The sequence below is a fragment of the Callospermophilus lateralis genome, chromosome 2 (genome assembly GCF_048772815.1).
Source record: "Callospermophilus lateralis isolate mCalLat2 chromosome 2, mCalLat2.hap1, whole genome shotgun sequence".
NCBI classification, from domain to species: domain Eukaryota; kingdom Metazoa; phylum Chordata; class Mammalia; order Rodentia; family Sciuridae; genus Callospermophilus; species Callospermophilus lateralis.
Window position 1 is genome coordinate 93606901 of NC_135306.1, and position 21617 is coordinate 93628517.

Below are 21617 nucleotides of genomic sequence, written 5' to 3' on the forward strand. Positions count from 1 at the left end.
GCATATATACACAATGGAATTTTATTCAGCATTTAAAAAGAACAAAATCATGGCATTTGCAGGTAAATGGATGGTGTTGGAGAAGATAATACTAAGTTAGCCAATCAAAAAAAAATGCCCAACGTTTTCTCTGATATAAAAAGATTGACTCATAGTAGGGTAGGGAGGGAGAGCATGGGAGGATTAGATGAATTCTAGATAGAGAAAAGGAGTGGGAGGGAAAGGGAGCGGGCAGGGGATTAGCAAGGATGGTGGAATGTGATAGACATCATTATACAAAGTACATGTATGAAGACTTAAATTGGGTGTCAACATACTTCATATGCAAACAGAGATATGAAAAGTTGTGGTATATATGTATAATAAGAATTTTAATGCATTCCACTGCTGTCGTGTATTTAAAAAAATAAAATCAATAAAAGATTAAAACAAAAAACAATGACTTTACCCAAATGATGCTGGGGTAGCTGGATATCCACATGGAAAAGAAAGAAGCTGAACCTCAACCTCACTTACAACAAAGATCTAACATTAGAGTTAATACTTTAAAGCTCTTAGGGAAGAAAAAAAAAGGCATAAATCTTCATGATCTTGGATTTAGCAATGGTTTCTTAGATATTGTTGTGGAAATTGAATTCAACAAAAGACCAAGCATCACTCAGAGAGTTGGAGAACTCAAGTTTATTTTCATTAGCAGACCTAGATGAGCTAGTGCTCTGAAATTCTGGGACCCAAGCTGAGGGTACACAGGGATTTTATAGGAAATTCCACATCATTTCTTAACCAATACAACATTGGTAGGTTTGAACTTTTGGCCCACGTGACCAAGACCATAACTTGAAATTCTTGCAGTAAGCAGTTTATCAAAGCAGAACAAAAGCAGAAGACATCTGCAAGTAATATAGGAAAGTGGCTTTTATCTCAGGCAGCAGTTTGTCAAGATAATTGCAAGCTTACACTCTTAAGAGCTTCAAACCTAGCACAGAAATATTACAATTTAAACAAGGATTTAAACAACAATCTTAAAAAGACCTGTAATAAGTAACACTATGTAATAAGTAAAGCTATAAGGTATATTTTCCTCTTCAGCATGACATCAAAAACACAAGCACATTAAAAAAAATAGTTATACTAGCGGGTGCAGTGTCACACACTTCTAATCCCATCACTCAGGAGGCTAAGGCAAGAGGATCACAGTTTGAGGCCAGCCTTAGCAATTCAGGAGACCCTGCCTTAAAAAAAAAAAAAAAAAGAGGGCTGGGGATATGGTTCAGTGATTCTGGGCTTGCATAACTTGAAATCACAAAAGTTAAAAACGGTTATTCTGGACTTCATTAAAGTTAAAAATTTATGTTTCGAAGGACACAAACAGGTGAAAAGATAATCCACACAACAGAAAAGAGTTATCTGCAAATCATGTATCTCACAAAGGACCAGTATCACACAATTTGCAACTCAACAACAAATAGACAAATAACCAAATTAAAAATGAACATGAGTTATGAATAGACATTTCTCCAAAGAGAATATACAAATGGCACATGGAAAGATTAATTTATCATCAAGAAAATGGAGATCACAACCACAAGGCACTTCATACCCTCTAAGACTTCTAGGAACAAACAAGCAGATAATAACAAGTGTTGGTAAAGATATGGGAAGCACATTGCTGATGGGAATTTCAAATGATAAAGCAGCTTTGAAAAACAATTTGTCAGTTTCTAAAAATTATTAAACATCCAACTGCCATATGACCCTATGATTGTATTTGTCATTCATCCCTCAGAAATGAAAACCTCAGAAATCAAAAACCTGCATTTGAATGTGCATAACAGTATTACTGGTAATACTCAAAAGTACATCAACTGATTAATGGATAAAATAATGTGGTAAACCTACAATGGAATGATTCAGCCATAAAAATGAATGTGGTACTAACATATGCTACACTACGAGTGAATCACGGAAATACACTAAATGAAAGAAGCCAGACATAAGGTAAGATTACATTGATATGAGACAGAAAGCTGACGAAGGGCTTTGCTGGGAGATGGAGTTGGGGACTGGCTGCTATAGTGATGGGATTTCTTTCAGGGATGATGAAGATATTCTGGAATTTGATAGGGATGATGGCTGCATAACTATGTGAATATATTAGCAAACCACCGAACTGTTCATTATCAAAGGGTGAGACGCAGCAGAGTGGTTTTGATACTGTCCTGCCTCAAGATACAAGAAGAGACAAAGTAGACTCAAGTCTTCCTCTAGCCCTCGCATCCTGCTTGGTGAATTCTCTTCTTTGCATTCCCCATCCCTAGGGCTAAAAGTAAGATGTTTAATTCCCAGAAGAGAAAATCCTTTAAAGAGTTTCTCACTTGGTTTCTCTGATGATCTAAATTGTATGTACAGTTCAGCAGGGGCAGCTTAAGTGCCAAAGAAAACAGCTCCCTACCCACAGAGTAATATTCCAATCTCTTTAAATATAGGGGGGTGAGGGAAAGTCCCATGTGAGTGAGCAAAACACTACTATTTTTAAGAGCCTATGACTTCTGATGATATTTAGAACACAAACCAAAATGACCATAGTTTATTTCCACAAATCTTTCTCAACCCTCAGCTTCTCTGAAAAATCTGACTCTACCTGTACTGACCTTCTGATAATTCCTTCTCTGTCAGAAAAAAAAGGTGATGTCCTTCTACTCCATGCCACTGCTCCCCGGCCTTCTGCCAAACTCCCACAGCGATGTCCTAGTGGTTCCTTTCTTGAATCTCTACTGCAGATACCATTAGTGTCAGTTCAGGCCACCATTAGCTTCCTCCAGGTACTATAATTTTGACATGACACTTGCACTCTGTTCCAAGTTTTCCCTATCCCCAACCTCTTCCTTGCAAAACTTCAATCTTCTAAAGCATAAATATGACCACTGAACTTCCCCTCAGAATCTCTGATGGGCTAACCTGGCAATCAGTGTACCGGCCTCATCTCCTCATCTCCTCCTCCTCTCCCTGCCCAAGCCCCAGCTGTGGTAGAAAACTGTACTCCTATCAGTCAAGCTCTCTGCTTCTATGTCTTCACATAGAAGCATTCTTTCCTGCCCTGATTTGTTTATACTTCCTCTTGCCTGGTTAATTGCCCACTCTCCCCCAACCCACACTGCCCAGGTGCCACCTCCTTGACCACCATGCTCCTCCCACATTGTGTCATACCATGACACCCTGTGCTTGCCCAGTGCTGTCTCTGCCCTAGCACCAAGCCTGGGACATGATGGGTAGCTCCACCTGAGTCCAATACACTCCTTATATCACTCCTGTCACAGGTCATGACAAGACGACAGCAGAGGAAAGAAAACTTTCACTGTGATTCCTCAAAAAGATGTGTTGTGCATAAAGTCCTAACTAATGAATTGATATTTGTTAAAGCTGAGTGGCAGATGCAGGGAGGTTTGTACACTATTCTCAATACTTTGGCATGTTTGAAATTTTCCATAATAAATTTATAAATGAAAACAGTCCTGGCTACACATGCAGGTTATCAATCCTGCTGGCCATAAGTGCATGCCCAGGCCTGTGGACAAAGGAGAGGTCAACAGGCAAAAGTACTTTAAGATCATACCTTGAATTTTGTTGTCAAAAAACACATATGTGGTTTGGTCATCTTGGATTTTCTTCCATTCAATCCTAGGGTCATTTGTCTGTGAATCCGTAATGATACAAGACAATTCTACACCTAATAAGCAAAGGAAAAAAAACGAACACTCAGTGAATGTGGAACACTTCTGAGATCACAAGTATAACTAGACCCTGTAAGCCATCTCTAGTTTAAAAGCCCTTTTATGCAGATTATAAACCCAGTCAATACCTTCAAACTTCCAAAAGACTTTGCAAAAAGATGAGATTTTGCCAGAAAAACAATTAAGACATTAGTAAGGATCTTAGAGAGTACACCTTCCCTAACCCTGATTTATATAAGAAACTTCTTTGTTGAGAGAGCACAAAGCAGGCAAGAAAGGAATGTTATCCAATGTAAAATCTGCACAGCATGTACTGCAGGCCTGCTAATGTGCTGCTTTCTCTCCACAGGCACACTAAGTAGCTGCCCTGCGCAATATAGATGTGTCCCAAAGTTGACTGCAAGACTACCAAGTGACCACAAGAGGGTACCCATTCTCCTCAGAGTGTCTCTGTGTACTTACTTTCAAATTCCTGTACTACAGGGTTTCGGTTGCTGGATTTGAGATTCACAGCCCCTATCAGGCAGCCTGAAAGGAAAAAGAAAAATCAAATCAGAAACAGGGCATCTCTATACTTCAGAAAAACCCTTGGACTGAGATCAGGATTTAACCTTCTATGTAAGCTACAGTCCCTAACCATAGGGGATGGAAAATATATTTCAAAACAAAGTCTCTTAGCAAGTTGACTACTTTCCTTTCAGCCTGAACTTGTCCGAAAGGAACCAAGAAATGAGTTCTACAAATGCACACTCCTTCTTTGTCCCAGTAAAAAGCCCTCAAGAAGCTCTAAACCTTTCTCTAATCATTTCCTACTTACTTAGAGTCTCAATCTTCATCAGATCTGTAGGGGCCTTCTCTTGCCACTCCTCCCAGCCTCTCTCCTTTCCTCTAGGCTTCAAGGCCAGCAAAAGTGCTGTTGGTGCTACATCACACAGTCCAAACTATTGGTCTGGATTACCCGACCCCTTCAGGATGACATCAACCCTAGAGAGGGTTAATCATCACCACCCTAGAGAGAGTTCTCAACCAGCTCAGAGTCCACATCACAGTATTTTCATCTAATCTAGTGTTTCCAGTCCATGAATAAGTTTGCATCAGTCTTTGTGGAAATGAAAAAGATAACAAAACTGTGATTTCATGAAGCTGTTCATACCTGTAATGAAATCAAGATACACTACTTGCCTGGTTTCAAAATTTCTCAACTAATTTTAGAGAGATGATCAAGTAGGCAATATCAACACCTAAAAAAAAAATATCATCCTTCAGCTACTTGGCCTCTAAGAAATGTGGCAACCCCAAAAAAGGTCTTACTAGAGAAAACTCTTACTGAGACCTCTGGTTATGTTCGTAACTATGCTGGAAAGAAAATGTGAATAGAGACTTGCTACTCTGAGCTGCCTTCCAATTCCCTGTACATTAGTAGGCTGCTGGCCACAACAATCCATTTTTTCCTTTCTATATTTTATTTAATGGTCCAGCTACATGCATTCATGTCCAGCTATACATTTTGATCCTTTCTTTCTCATTTAAGCAAAGAAATGGAAAACAGAAATATAATATACCTGAATTGCTACTAGTTTTTAAAGCACTATTTCTACAAACGGCTATACGGCCAGGGCAACTAAAGATATTTTGTTTTGGATAACTCCTTCTGAAAACCAAAAATACACCAATGCATGCGCAGCACTTTCTACTTCCCCTTTAGTCTGAAAGCTCCCAGGAGCCTATTAATGGGTGAATAATATAAGTTTGCCCTAAGTATCTGACAAGGCTCCTTATAAGGAAAGTGACAACAGTTTTTTCAGTATGATCACTATGATTTAGATGACACCAAAATTCTGATTTCAAGTAACTTTGACCAGGGATAAGCATCCAACCCAAAGACTGTCGCAGAGGCCTAAGATGTGACTCATAAGAGCACTTCCCAACTAGATAGCAACTGCATAGCCCAGTTATATCCTTTCTCTAAAAATAAATTGGAGAGCCATGGTCAGAAGAGAAATAGAGTAGATGCAGATTACTAGGAGAGGTACGTAGATTCATCAAAATGGTAGAAATATTAGAAATGGCAACATCTGGTGGACAAGAGAATAAGTAGGCACTACAATAGCTAGAGTCAGCACAGTATCAATTTTCTTGGAAGGCCAACAGATATATATCTCCACAATAAATATCTAAGGAAAACTAAACCAATTTGTTTCTTAAAACTGTTAGATAATAGTACTAAGCAATGGGACATGAGCCAACAACATTGCAGCAGGGTCCCAGGGTTTCTTTGAATTGACTTCAGTGAACAATCAAGTAAATTGTAGAAATACAACAGGTATACTAACCTGGGAATAAACAGGTGAAAACAAAGGGAACCAATCAAGAAAAATGTCCAGAAGGAAAGATCAATGGTGCTAAATCCTGACAGAGTCTACTGGGATCTTTGTACTGTTAGTTATAGGTTTCTCAATGTATTTCAGAAGGGAAATTTCTTTAGTAAAGCACTTTAAGATGAAGTTGACCCCCAACACTCATATTAACATTAAATGACTTGAAGATGAAGCCCCTGTGTGTGATGGTCTCCTTGATAGTTCTGGAGAAGATCAACTAGGGTCAAAACCTCCCCTTCCCAACAAAAAGGAGGAGTGGAACAAGTGATTGGCAATGAGTACAGAAGGTGGGTCCTAGTTCTCCTGGTAAACATCAAACAATAATAAATTTGGAAGTAATATTGTTTTCTTTGTAATTCTCTGCTCAGACCCCTCTCTATGCCCTGCCCCCCTCCTCAAATCATACTTTGAGTATCACTTTCACTTACAACAAAATTTTTCTTGCTTGGCTTTTCATGTCTGACTTTACATTCTCTTTCATCAGATACAAGAAACTGAGGTTTGAAGCTTCAACTCCTCACTCTCCTGTGACACAACCTAAAAGAAACTAAAGTAATAGCCTCAAATAGTGGAGATAATCATCTCTTTTATTCCTCTACACTGAGGAAAAGGAAGGTGCTATATAAAAATTGGAACAAAAGTGAATGTTCTGCATTTCATATCGGAGGCTTGGTGTAATTTCTCTCCTGTCCTTCTATACCAGATAAGTTTCACAGGCAGCTTTTTGTGCCAATCCTAGGAAAGAATAAGTCCCAAGAAGATTCAAGAATAGAGAACTGCTTCAAGGCAAGGGATTAACTGTAACAACTGGGCCCAAGATCTGATAAAGTTCAAGCTGAGAATTCTTCCTCAGAATTCTCACATTATTCCTAATCAATTCTTAAATTTATAAGTATTCTAAAAAGTCTGTCCATCTCCAATAGCCTAGAATTCCACTTTTAAATTTAGTAATAATAACATTTAAAAAAAATTGTGCTATAAGGATTTCAAGCCATGAACTTTACACTTGCAGACAACATAAGTTAACTCATGTGGAAAATACTAGGAATAAGATCTTGACATACCCAGTTAAGAAAGTGAGTCTGTGGGCCAGCTTGAAGTAGTAGTTGCTGAAGTTTAGATGTGCATCCCCAAAATCTCATGCTATCAGAATACTCACACCAAGGTGACAATATTTAGAACTAAGAGGGTTTTTTAAGAAAGAAAGAAAAAAAAAAAAAAAACTTGCTAACCTATCAAATCTTGTTCCTATTATTTTCATGTCTAGTCTTGTCCTGTCCATCAGATTCTAAGCTGATAGGAGGATTCCATCATATAATATCCCATATGAATTTTAAATATAATTATCCCATATGACAAATGGGAGGATCCATTTACTGAGCAATTTCTATTTAGCAAGTATTATATGATAGAGACTGGTCTAGACATTAGGGATGATATAAACAAAATATAAAACTCTTTGTTCTCAGAGCTTACACTTCAGTTTTTTAAAAAACAGTCACCATATTTATTCATCTTTATGGTTATCTTCAATGTCTGAATGTAAACTTACTATAAAGCTACAGACATCAAAACAGTGTGGAAAAAGTATAAAAGTAGATACACTGAACAATGAAATAGAACAGAAATCCCAGAGATAAACCTTCACATGATTTTCAAATAATTTACAATAAGGATGTCAACATCATGCAGTGGAGAAGGGACATCTTTTTAACAAAATGATGATGGGAAAAAATGGATATACACTATGAAAAATAGTAAAGGTGGGCTCTTTTGTTATATTTCATATATAAAAATTAACTCAAAATGGACCAAAAATATAAACATAATAGCTACAACTATGAAACTCTTACAAGAAAACAGAAAAATGTTCACACTGGATTTGACAATGATTTCTTGGATATGACACCAAAAGCACAAGCAACAAAAGAAAAATAGGTATACTGGACTTCATTCAAAATGTTAAGAATTATGCTTAAAGGGAACCATCAACAAATGGTAAAAACAACTTAGAGTGAAAGTACTGCAAAGCATAAATATAAAGGGATATATAAAAAATCCTCCCACAATTCACCCACAAAAAAACAAGCAGACTCAAAAATGGGCAAAGGACGTTCCTTCAAAGTATATAAGTGGCCAGTAAGTACGTGAAAAGATGCTGAACATCATTAACCTTCAGGAAAATAAAGCCAAAACCACAATGAGACACTACCTCACATTCATTGAGGAACTATTTTTTTTAAATATTAAAAAGGAAAATAACAAGTGTTGGTGAGGATATGAACAGAACCTTTGTGCACTGCTGACGGGAACAGTACAGCCACTGTGGAGAAGTCTGAGAATTCCTCAAAAAGTTAATCATAGAATTATTATATGATTTAGCTAAAGTACCACCCTTATGCATACAGGCAAAAGAACTGAAAGAAGGACTCAAACTGATATATATCAAACAAAGTTCACAGCAGCATTGTTCACAGTAGCTGAAAGGGAAAAAAAATGACCATCTACAAATGAATAGATAAATAAAATACAGAATATACATTCAATAGTGTTTTCAACCTTAAAAAGTAGAAAAAAGGAAATAAAAATAAATTGGCACATGTTACAATGTGGATAAACCTTAAAGACACTATATAAAATAAAATGTCAGGCACAAAAAGACAAACTTATGATTTCACTTACATGAGATAACTAAAATAGGCAATCTATAGACAGTAGGCTAGAGGGTACCAGAAGATGAGGAAAAGGAAGAATGTATTACTTTAGGGGTACAGTTTGTGTTTGGGATGATAAAAAGATGAAGAACTTCTAGAAACAAACAGTAGTGGTCATATATTATTATGATTCTACTTAATGCCTTAGAAATGTACACTTTAAGGGCAAATTTGGGAATGGGGATATGGTGGACCACTTGCTTTTAGTGTGTGTGAGAACCCTGGATTCTATCCATAGCACCACAAAAATAAAAAAATAAAAGGGAATTTGTATGAATATTTTACCAGAATTAAAACATCTTTTAAAAAATAGTGATAACACCAGATGATGGCAAAGACAAAAACTAGATCACTCACACAGATTAAACATAGAATACAGAGTGAAGAAAAGGGGTGGAACACCATCTCTCACATTCAACTGTAAATGTCTTATGAAGATAAGAACACAACCACTTTTGGTAAAGAGAAAGTCTTTTGATATGCAGACTCAGCTATTTTCTCTTTTCACTACCTTTTAGCTGGATAGAACAGCAGACTACAAAATGCTGATGTTCATTAAGGACCCCCAAAGCAAAACTTCAAAACATTAATGCTGAATTGAAATGTGAGAAGTTCACAGGTCACCTCAAAATTATCCATGGTCACAAAAGGATTTTCATTATGTGCTGACCATAAACATAATTAAGACAGTTAATTTCTTTTAACTTAGGTATCCACCTAAAAAAACTCAAAAGGACTATAGACTTTTCCATTTACTTAGGTTGGCATCTAATTTTTTTACATAAGTTTAAATAACTGCAAAGCATATCACTTCTAGAAAACTGTAAATATCAGCATTACTTAATTTTTTCATTTATTCACTGGAATCCAAATACCAAAGTGATTTGATATTCATTGTCATTTAGAAATAAAAGTGTTTAAAGTTTTAATGTTGAAATAATTATAAATTATAGATTAATAGGAAGTTGCAATGCAAAGATAGTACAGAAATGTCCAGTAGACCCTTCCAAACTTAAAAAAAAAAAAAAAAAAACTATCTTTAATAGAATACTTTCTTGCAATTAACTGTTGGCACATGTGCTCTGGAAAACCATTTGTCAGTTACTTTTTTTTCTTTTTAAATACCTTTATTTATTTATTTATTTTTATGTAATGCTGAGGATCGACCAGGGCCTTACCTATGATAGGCGAGCACTCTACTGCTGAGCCACAATCCCAGTCCTGTCAGTTTCCTTTTTAAATTTTTTTTATTGTTACATTATAATCAGGATTCACTATGCTATATCCATTGCCATTTGTCAATTTCTTAAAACAAAAACAAACCAAAAAAAAAAAAAAAACGGCATGCTAAATGCTCTCTCTGATATGTGGATGCTGACTCACAATAGAGGGGCGGGGACCGTTGTCACCAGATTGGACAGTGTGGAGTAAGGGGAAGGGAGGGGAGATGAGAATGGGAAAGATCATAGAATGAATCAGACATAACTTTCCTATGTTCATATAGGAATACACAACCAGTGTAACTACACATTATATACAACTACAAAAATGGGAAGTTATACTCCATGATATGTCAAAATACATTGTACTTTCATGTATAACTAAAAAGAAGACATAAAATAATAAAAATAAATTAAAATAAACTGGGCATGCAACTACCATAAGACCCAGCGATAATATTGAGTATTTATCCCAGAAAAAAGAAAACTCCTATTCATACAAAAAGTGAAATAGATAACATTCAGAAAAGCTTTTAAGTAATGGCCAAAGTTGGAAATGCTCCATTCTCTTCTTATCTGCATGGTTTCTAAAGTCTGGTGTAATTTATATACTTCCTCTCCCATAAGAAAGGAACTTTCCCCCTTTCCCTGCTTTCAAAAACTTTTTATTTCTGCAGATTGAATATAATTGCATAGATTTTGACTTTTCAGCATGTATCCTGCTTGATGTTGTTCACCAAGACTCTTGGACCCATCGTTTAGTTCTGACACTAATTTTGGGAAATCCTCAATCATGATTGCTTCAAACATTTCTTTCTTTTCTAATGTTATTACCATTATATGTTACACTTTTTGTAGTTGTTCCACGGTTCTTAGATATTCTGTTCCTTTTTTTTTTTTTTTTTTTAGGTTCTTTGTGGTTTGAGGGATCTTCAAGCTTAGAGATCCTTGCCAGAGTTGCGTTCAAATGACAAAAGTTCATCAAGGGTATTTTTCATTTCTATTGCAGATATTTAATCTCTAGCATCTCTTCTTTATTTTTTCTTAGAATTTTCATCTCTCTACCTGCATTGTTCATCTGTTCTTGCATGTTATCTACTTTTTGCAGTAGAACCCTTGGCACATTAATAACATTTGTATCAAATCAGACAAGGGTCTGATATTCCCACATCTTTGCTACATCAGAGTTCTGAGTTCTCAGATTGTTTCTTGCCCTTTAGTAACTTTGTGAATTTTGTTGAAAGCCAAACATGATGTACTGAGTAAAATAAACTGTGGTATATAGGTGTTTAAAGATGTAGTGGTAATGTGGGGGCAAGGGAGACAGCCTACAACCCCATAATTAGGTCTTTCATCTTTTAGTGACCTGTGCCCTTCGGCTGTGATTTTCACAAGTGTTTTCCTGTCCCCTCAGGGCTTAGGTTGGACAAGATGGTCAGAGTGAGCTGGACTTAAGATATTTCCCTTCTTTCTAGTCAACTGGACTGATAATATTCCCTAATTGGTTAGAGTCTGCAAAGAGTTTCTCTTCTGGGCAGACCTTGTTAAGAACAGAATGCTCTAGATTTATTTTAAAATAATACATTTTCCCTCCATCTGAAAGGGATTGTCCTCCAAGTTTCACTAAGAGAACCTGATAGGGTTCCTGGAGGTAACACTCAAAAGTATCAGGAACCTCCTAAAACTAGGTTCCCTGGAGTTTTTAACTTGTTCACACTAAGCCTCCAGCAATTTATTTTTAGTTCAGGTCTTCCTAGTACCTAGTTCCTGCTATTGGTACTGATTCCCATGGATGTTTCTGCTCCTGGGTTTCTGTTCTAGTAGATTAGCATTCTATGTGTCTGCCTGTCTTTCTCTCCATTTGGGGCAATGGTCTGATGTGTGATTTCAGTTCCCTTAATGATCTAAGAGATGATGATCCTTAGGTTGATCCTTTTCCTTATGAGGATGGAGTAAGGACTCCAAGCTCCTCACATGCCAGAATGGAAACCATAACTTCTACGTGTTTGCTCTGTATAATGCATCTTTGTTGAATTTGTTTATTTATGTGTGTGTATGTATGTGTGTGATTTTTAGGATTTTCTACATATAAAATCATGTCATCTGCAAATAGAGATAATTATACCTCTTTCCTTTCAAACCTAAATATCTGTTTTCTTACCAACTGCTCTAGCTAGAAATTTTCTTCATTCTGGTAAAGAAAAGTTTTTATAGTTTGTATCTAGAATCTCCCAAAGTTTATGTGTTGAGGGCTTGGTCTCCTATGCAGCCCTTGGATCACAAGGGCTCTGGCCTTAGCAGTGGATTAGTTCACTGATGGATCACAGCTGAATGAAAACTACTTGGAGGTGGTGGAAACCACAGGAGGTTCAACCCTTGTTGAAGGGAGTATCTTTGATGGCAGATATCTTAGATATCTTCAGGTATCTTAGAATTTTGACTATATCTTCTCTCTGGGCTCTTATCTGCCTCTCCCCCACACTCCATCCTGCTTCCCAGCTGCAGCAAGGTAAGCAGCTCTACTCCACCATACCCTCTCTGCCAGGATCCTCTGTCTCACTCCAGGCCAATAGCAATGAAGCCATCCAACCAAGGACTGAAACTATAAGCCAAAATAATTGTTCCCCCTCTTTAAGTTGATTTTATCAGGTATTTTGTCACAGCAACAGAAAGCTGACAACACAGAAGTGATGAACATAATCATGTTTTGTCTTATTTCTGATCTTAAAGGAAAAGCTTTCAGTCTTTCACTTTTTTTTTCTTTTTTTGATACCAGGGTTTAAAACCAGGAGCACTTAGCCACTAAACTATATTCCCAGTCCTTTTTATTTTAAGACAGGGTTTTGCTAAATTGCTTATGGCCTTGCTAAGTTACTGAGGCTGGCTTTGAACTCACAATCCTCCTGCCTCAAGTCTCCCAAGGTGCTGGGATTATAGTAGTGTGCTATCATGCCCAGCTCAGTCTTTTACTATTGAGTATGATGTTAGTTGTGATTCCCCCCCCCCCCCCTATATGGCCTTTATCAAGTTTAGGAAGTTCTTTCTATTCCTACTTTACTGAGTTCTTTTTTTAATCATGAAAGTGAAGCTTCTTCTGAATTAAGATAATCATGTTTTCCTCCTTGATTTCTATAATGCAATACTTTCATTAATTACATGTTAAACCATCCTTGAATTTCAAGAATAAATATCACTTGTTCATGGTGTTTAGCCCATTTTACATTTAACGTAATCACAAATAAGGAAAGATTTAATTCTGCCATTTCCATATTTGTTTCTGTAGGCCATATAGCTTTTCGTTTTTCTCATTTCTTCTATCACTGTCTTCTTTTGTGTTTGGGTGTGTTTTATAGTGATTCACTTCTAATTTCCTTTAGTGTCTCATTTCTTTAATCTATAGGGTTTTTTTTTTTTTCTGGTTATCATGAGGATTAAAACAATTTGAACTGATACCAATGTAACTTCACTTGCATACAAAAATTCAACTCTATCTCCCCCTTTATGTTATTGATGTCATAAATTAAATCTTTACACATTGTGTGTCAAACAATATAGTATTATAATTATTTATTATACACTTGTGCAGTCATGGGGCTGGGGATGTGGCTCAAGTGGTAGTGGACTCACCTAGCATGCGTGAGGCACTGGGTTCGATTCTCAGCACCAATAAAAATAAAATAAAGATATTGTAGCCACCTAAAACTAAAAAATATTTTTTAAAGAAAGTGCAAAGTCATTTCAACCTAAGGAACTACTTTTCATATTTCTTCTAAAGTTCTAGTGATAATGAATTTCTACAGCTTTTGTTTGGCAATATCTTAATTTGTTTCATTTTCAAAAAACTGTTATGGCTAATACAGAATTTTTTTTCATCAGCACTTTAAATACATCATACCAGTCCCTTCTGGCCTCCAAGGTTTCTGATGAAAAATCAGCTTACAATCTTTCTTGAGGATCCCTTTTATCTGTCGAATCACTTCTTCCTTATTATTCTAAAGATTTCTTCTTCTTTGGCTTTGGGAAGTTTATGTATCTTAGTGGGGATCTCTTTGGGTTATCCTACTCAGAGTCCATTGAGATTCTTGGACTTGTAGATTCAGATCATTCATTAAATTTGGGAAATGTATTTTTCTTTTTTTTTTAAGAGAAAGAGAGAGGAGAGAGGAGGGAGGAGAGAGAGGGAGAGAGAGAGAGAATTTTTTACTATTTATTTTTCAGTGGACACAACATAATTATTTTATTTTTTTTATGTGGTGCTGAGGATCGAACCCAGCGTCCCGCGCATGCCAGGTGAGCACATTACCACTTGAGCCACATCCCCAGCCCCTGTATTTTTCTTTATGATTTCTTAAAATAATCTTTCTTCCCCTTTATCTCTCTTTTGAAACACCCATAATGTGTCATGGTTCCTCAGATGGTATTTCAAAAGTCTCTTAACTTCTGTTCACATTTCTTCATTCTTGTTCTTTCTGATCCTCATACTCAATAATTTTAATTGGATCATTGATTCCTTTCTTTACCTGTGTAAATCTGCAACTACACCCCTCTAAATAAACTTTTACTTGCAATTGTTGTGGTTTTAGTTTCAGATTTTGTTTGGTTCATCTCTACAATTTCCATCTCTTTATTGATAAATCCCATTTTATTCACAAACCATATTCTTGATTTTCTTTAGTCCTTCTTCCTTGTTTTTTCCATATTATCTTTAAACATATTTTAAACAAAGTCTTTGTCTACTAAGTCAAAAGTCTGTTTCTTCTGAGACAACTTCTATCAATCCATTTAATTCCCCTGAATGAGTCATGTTTTCCTATTCTCTCTATACTTACAATTTTTCTATTGTTGAAAAATGTGGCATTTGATTATTATAATATGATAACTCTGAAACCAGATTCTTCCCCTGACCCAGGATTTGCTATTTATGGTTTCTGAAAAATAAAAATTATTATTTAACACTGCAGTTACAAGTTTATTTTGAGACTTCCAAACTTTTGCAAAACTATTCCTTTTCAATCATGATTACCAGGGTTTTTTAACCTCATTTCACTAACATTTTAACGGAGATCACCTTGAATTAACAGATATCACCCTGAATTAGCAGAGATCACCTTGAATGCCAAAAGTTGAAACATACATGAAGTTTGCAGACTAGCTCTCCTTCACCCTTAGCTATAGCGAGTCTTGCTTTAAACCTAGGGATCAAGCCTGAGATAGGATTTTAAAGTTTTCTCAGATCTTTCTCTGAGTATGTGTCTTGCCTGGATATAAGCATGGCTTTCAATATTCCCCAATATATGTGGTTGTTTTTGAGTATCCTTATCTCCTAAAGAATCTCACAAAGCTTTACCTCTGTGCCTACTCTTTATGTCTAGCCAGAATCTCTTCAGGCTCTGTGGGTTTATAGTTACTTTGTATCTCTTACAAGTAGTGTCCACTGTTCTTGCCTGGTTTTCTAGTTATATAAGACAGAGGCAAGCACCCTGCACTAGTCCTTCAGGTATCCCCCAGACAGGTGAAAACAGACATATATAATAATTAGCAAATAAGGTCTATTTTGCTGTCTGTGGCTTAAGGGGAGAAACTGGGAACCAGCTGCTAACTATTCAAGATCAAGACAGTGTAAAGCCACTTTGCTCAGATCACTATAAGCTAGCACTGTAACTACTTTGCAGTTTCAGCCATTCTTGTTCATTGTATACTCTTGATTCCCAATAGTAATGCTAAGACCCAAGTAGTTTTTGGAAGAGTTACTGGTTCCAAGTGGGAAAGAGAGATACAGACAATTTCAACACATATGGCAAATGGCAAAACAAAAATCTATACCAAGTGTATAATAAAGCTGGCTGAAAGCCAATATTTCAACCCCTGATCACTGGTCTGTCAGTGTTTCTTTTTTCTTTTTTTGAAAAACATTTTATATTTTTAATTGACACATAGTGACTTACATATTTATGGGATAGAATGTTACATTTCAATACTATATACAATGTGTCAGTGTTTCTTTTGACATTGGAGTGTTCTCTCTCACTGTAAATTGGTAAGTGGACATTCTTAGCTTATATGATTTCCCAGAGACTTAATTATTTCAAGTAGAACTAAAAGTTGTGTTTGCAAACTAGAACAACCCAATTCATGACAGAGGAATGCTCTGTCTTTAAAATTATTTTATATGCAAAAAGCTATGAAATATTATCCAAAAAATCTAGGTTCTATTTGTAATAATGTTCCTTTTATTTTCAGTGTGATTTTGTACCTCTACATTTTCCTAAAAGTTAAAATATTAGAAAATCTTTACTATTCTTTTGTCAATAACTGAAGATAAACAATTAAACATTTTAGAAGAACTCTTTATTACCATTATTATTACACTTGCTATATAGGGATCAATGGCCTTTCTAAGAGACCTAGAGGAAAACAAGTTTTAAAATTTAATCACATATGAGTGGAATGATACAAATGAGGATCCCAGGAAAATCCCGCATGAGGCCTAAAGCAGGTGAAGGAAAAACAGACTACCAAAAAAAAAAAAAAGGGAAGAGAGAATTGAAAGGAGAATGTATGAACTAAATTGTGCCCCTCCCCCCCAAATTCAAACACTGAAGTCCTAACTTCTAAAATGATAGGGCATTTAAAGGTTGAAAAAAGCCATAAGGTAGGGCTTAATCCAATATGACTAGTGTCCTTATAAGAATAAGGGAAGAGATATTAGGGATATGTGTGCATAGATGAAAAATATAAAAATTATGACTTCTAAATTTACACCAAAGCCAGAAATTCTAAATTTTTTGAGTTTCAAAATATGCTTAAATGCACAGATGACGAGGTCTTTTGTTCAATTATATTTAATCCCTTCTAAGGAAGGCATGAGTTCTGAGAATATAGACACCAGGGCCCACTCCTGGGAGGGCTGTCTCTATAAGGAAGCAAAGATGACAATGGATTTATAAAACCACACAGAATGGCATCACTAGTTATATTAAGAAACTGGACCTAGGTTATTGTGTCCTTATGTAGATTAATAATTGCAAAAAATGGACTGGTGGTGGTGGAGTGCATGTATGAGTCCCTGGGTTTAATCCATAGTATCACTACACAAAAACCAGCTGTGTCAGGTCAAGGCTAAATAAAACCCAGGAGAAAACACTTTTCTTTATTTCATTTTTTTTAAACAATAAACAACACCCAAAATGCTGATTTTCCTTTTGCAAACAAAAATGCTACTATTTGATTCACTGTGGGAGTCAGTATGTGCTTTATGCCTAGAGGCACTTGGTCCCCAACAAGAGAAACACATCAGCTCAGACATCCAGTGCAGAGAATTAGAAAGGAGTCCTGGATGGGCACAGACAACCATGGAAAGGCCAGCTGAATACCAACTAGCCTTACTACTCTCTTCTTGTTTTTCTCCTCTGTGCCTTTTTTAAGGTAATCAGGAGCAGCAATTGTCATAAGTTGTCACTACATTCTCCACTAGGCCTATTTGTTTGAGATCAATTAAACTAATTCTGTATTTTCAGAGGCATCAAGCTTTAAAATGGCTTATTGCAATGGCATTATTCCTCATTTTCAAAACAAGGGACATCAATGATGTCACAGTTCCAGGGATGGAAAAGGAAGCAAGACGATTCAGATATAATCCTTAGGATTACCTTTGAAGATAAAGCAAGTGGTATTATTTCCAATTGATAAATAATGATGTGACGAAGTGACCTGCTATTCCACAACCAAGTTATAAAGCTAGTACTTCACACTGTGTTCCTGGACTCTAAGTCTAATACTCTTCCATTAAATGCTGGTTCCTATAATTCTTTTTTCTGTGACTCTATGAAAGAGATTAAATAAACATTTTGACCAGTTTTTTTTGTTTGTTTGTTTGTTTGCAGGCTGGATAAGAAATGTGGCAAGGTGAGCTGGGGTTATAACTCTGTGATAGAGCACTTGGTTAGTTTGATCCTCAGCACCACATAAAAATAAATAAAATAAAAGTATTTTGTCTATCTACAACTAAAAAACATATATTAGAAAAAGAAATGGGGCAAGAGAAAATAAAAGTGATTGAAAATTATTTCTCTATTATCTAACTACTTAATTTCCAAATGCTAAATCACATGATGGTCCAAAGGAAGGCTATCCCACAAAATATCCAGGCCAGGTTTGTATGTATTACAATGACATTAAGCAAGTGAAAAGGAGAAAGTTATAAATTTCTTTAAGGCCAAAACTAGGTATTGAGTGTCTAGAAATAACTGGTAAGATTTGCAGAGAAAGAAATAAAACCAATATTCAGAAAGATTACACACAATACAAATTTATTTCTAAGTGTATATCCCATGCCATAAATAGTGGGATCAGGCATAGGGTTTTCTACAGAGGAAGACCTGACCAAGAAACTAACTTTGCTGTCCTAGCTCTGTCATAAGTTTCCTAGGTCATCTCTGCCTGTGTAGTCCTCAGACCTACCCAGCAATGTCCACTCCCCATTTGTGTGCTCATGTTTGAACTACAATAATCACAGCCTTAGGAAAGAGACACTACTGTGTAGGAGAGTAAGCCAGCTCTGAATCTGCCTTAAGCATGCAGAAATGTGGTCTATGCTAAAATAAAGAGCACAAGCCCTTCCCAGTAACAAGGTGGGTTTTTTTTGTTTGTTTGTTTATTTGTTTGTTTGATTGTTTTTTTGCAGTTCTCAGAAAAAGATGACAGCATAATCATGCATACAAATTAATCTGCAGGCTGCAGCAATAGCTGGGCAGAAAAGATGATGGCAGGGATGGGGCATACTGGGGCTATTCATCTATGTGAGTCACAGCCTTTGAACAACAGCCTTTCCTCATTTGGTTAGAGAGCCTGAGTAAAGCTAGGACAGCTTAGAGAGCCAGAGATAATTTGGATCAATTTTTAAGTCTAAGTAACCTCTTGATGAAGAACTAGGCCCAAGAATTACTAGCATCCCACCCTTTTCAACACTATTCTACAAGGAAAAATATATACTTTGTCTGAAAAGACAAGTATAGACAGGGGAAGGACTATCACAGAAAAATCTACCAGCTATACAGAGTATAAGTTTCCACATATAAGGAGCCAATCAGTTGTGTATATGGGGAGAACAGACAAGGAGAAGTGAGGCCTTTAAAATCCAGAAAACGTTATTTTGATAGGTAGCAAGTGTGATGGTAAGCTACTTCTTGTAGATCAGATGACTATTCTACTAAAGAGAACTGAGCCCATTGGAGTACTTTTCCCTGAACAGGACTGTCAACCAGCCTGCAAGATTGATGCCTAATATAGAGAAAAGTATAAAGCAGACACTGTACTTTGTTTTATTAACACTTTGATAACTGATGAAGCAGAGAGAAACAAAGTGCTGCTAGGACTTTAATGAGCTGTATGTTGTTCTGAATATCATCTGGGCTTCTGAAAGCACACTCCGAACACTGATTCCATCTCCCAACATCCTACGAATGAGTTTAAGGATAACTAAATTCACTTTCTAGATAGGGGATCAAATCCTAGAGAGAATAATTACTATAAGTATAAAGTTAAAGTCAAAAGCCAAGAGTACCGATTCCTAGTCCATACTTCTTGCTTTATTTCATAATATTTCTTATAAGAAGAAACGTAATTTAAAATCTATTCAGAACTAAAACAGACAGCAAAGGTATGTGTAGAGTTCTGAAGCTGAACGGAAGACATGAATCAGACCCTGAAACCTAAACTGATGTCCTATTGTTCTACTGAAAGCCTTAAATGGATTTGGAAGGGAAATGGTCTTTAAAAAAAAAACAAAAAACTTATAAGATGTGCATTGGCACTGCCATTTTCAACCCAGCCATTTCTTCCTTCCAGTGAGGACATGAAGCTGAGTTAAGGGAGACTGGAAGGAACAGGCAGATGAAAATGATAAGGCAGGAGAGGAAATACTGATGTGCTGAAGTTCACAACTGCCTTCCTAGTTCACACAGCTCCTTGGATTCTTCTCTGAAGCTACTGTGTTCTTTGTTTCCCCTTCCTTTCATAATCTGGAATCATTTGCACAGCTGTGGACAACAAATGCTGTTTCCTCTCTCAGTTTTGAGAGACCTTCTGGAAATTCTTACAGGGTCTAGGGACCTGATGTCAGACTAGTTATATGATGATCACTTCACTTGTTTAAAATGCTATTTCCCGGGCTGGGGCTGTAGCTCAGTGGTAGAGCACCTGCCTTGCATTTGTGAGGCACTGGGTTTGATCCTCAGCACCACATAAAAATAAATAAAGATACTGTGTGTTCATCTACAACTAAATAAATATTTATTTATTTATTTATTTATTTTTAAAATACATGACAACAGTGGAATGCATTACAATCCTTATTACAAATATACAGCACAATTTTTCATATCTCTGTATATAAAGTATGTTCATGCCAACTTATGCCATTATACATGTACTCTTTTTAAATAAATATTTTTTTAAATAAAATGCTATTTCCCAACTCATTTCCTCATTCCTTGGAGCAGACTTGCCCCAAACCTAATTCAAAAGGATGGGAAAGATTGAGATCTTTTTGTCATGCCTATCAGGTGATTATTCTGTGAAGCCCTATTTGAGGAACCCTGATTTACTCATTCCATGAGGGCCAGACCCCAAATCTGGAGTTGTGCTCAGAAATATAGCTCTATTGTTGAGTACCAGTTTGACTCCTACTTCCCTTTACTATTCTGAAGAGTTACTGGCTATAAAATGCTTCTAGAGCCTCAGGCAAATAAGAACCAATAACATAAATCATTATAATAAAAACATACATAAACCATAACAAATGCTGAAATAATGTTAGTCTGTGTGTACAAACTCCCTAATTCAGTAGAGATTAGATTATTTTGATTGATTTTTTTCTAGGAGCTTTAGTACACCAGTGCAAGCATCCTGAAGGTCCAAGAAAAAACAAATTCCAAAGGTGACCATTCAACCAGCAGTCAAAGTCTCAATGTGTTAATTACCTCTCTTTTAATTTTGGAAATAAAACTCATGTGACAGTTGAACACACCTGTTAACTAAAGAACAAAAAGCTAGAATAGTGAGAGATAAAGGGGCTTCTTTCTGTCTTTAACAATGGCTCTTTATTTAACTGCAGGATGGCTAAAGTAGAAAAAAAATCAATGGCTTATCTTTTCATGAGACATTAAATTAATTGGGTTTTATACTTATTACTGTGAACCAAGATGGAAAAAAGTTGTTTTAGAAAATGTTTTCACTCTAAGTTAGATGTGCTGTTTACTAAGAGTTTATGTCTGGCTCACTAAAGAGTTATATTTAGCCTTCTGGCATTCTGTCCAGTTGTGTTCTACTCAAAAGAAGTTTCCATGCCCAGGATTCAGGCAGCGTAGGTGCACGTCAGCATACGCCACTGTGGGATTGTACTAGACCATCAGGGCTGAAGTCTAAATATAAAGCAGCAATTTAGGACTTCCAGAGGAGAGTAGCTACATGTTTACTCTTCAAAACAGACCACTTGTGAATACTTGCTTAGCAAAATCCATCTTAGAGAAAAATATAACCTATAAAACTGAAACTTTTCAACAATGTCTCAGTTCC

At 36.2% G+C, this 21617-nt stretch overlaps 1 protein-coding gene across 1 annotated transcript in view; it reads right to left on the bottom strand.

The window, feature by feature from the left end:
• Positions 1 to 21617, bottom strand: part of Jam3 (junctional adhesion molecule 3) — a 65968-nt gene that overhangs the window by 9940 nt on the left and 34411 nt on the right. Inside the window, exons 2-3 of the mRNA XM_076843545.2 lie at positions 4194 to 4259; positions 3614 to 3727 (exon numbers count right to left, since the gene is read on the bottom strand). Coding sequence (XP_076699660.2) covers positions 3614 to 3727; positions 4194 to 4259 — 180 coding nt within the window. The remainder of the gene's footprint in view (positions 1 to 3613; positions 3728 to 4193; positions 4260 to 21617) is intronic.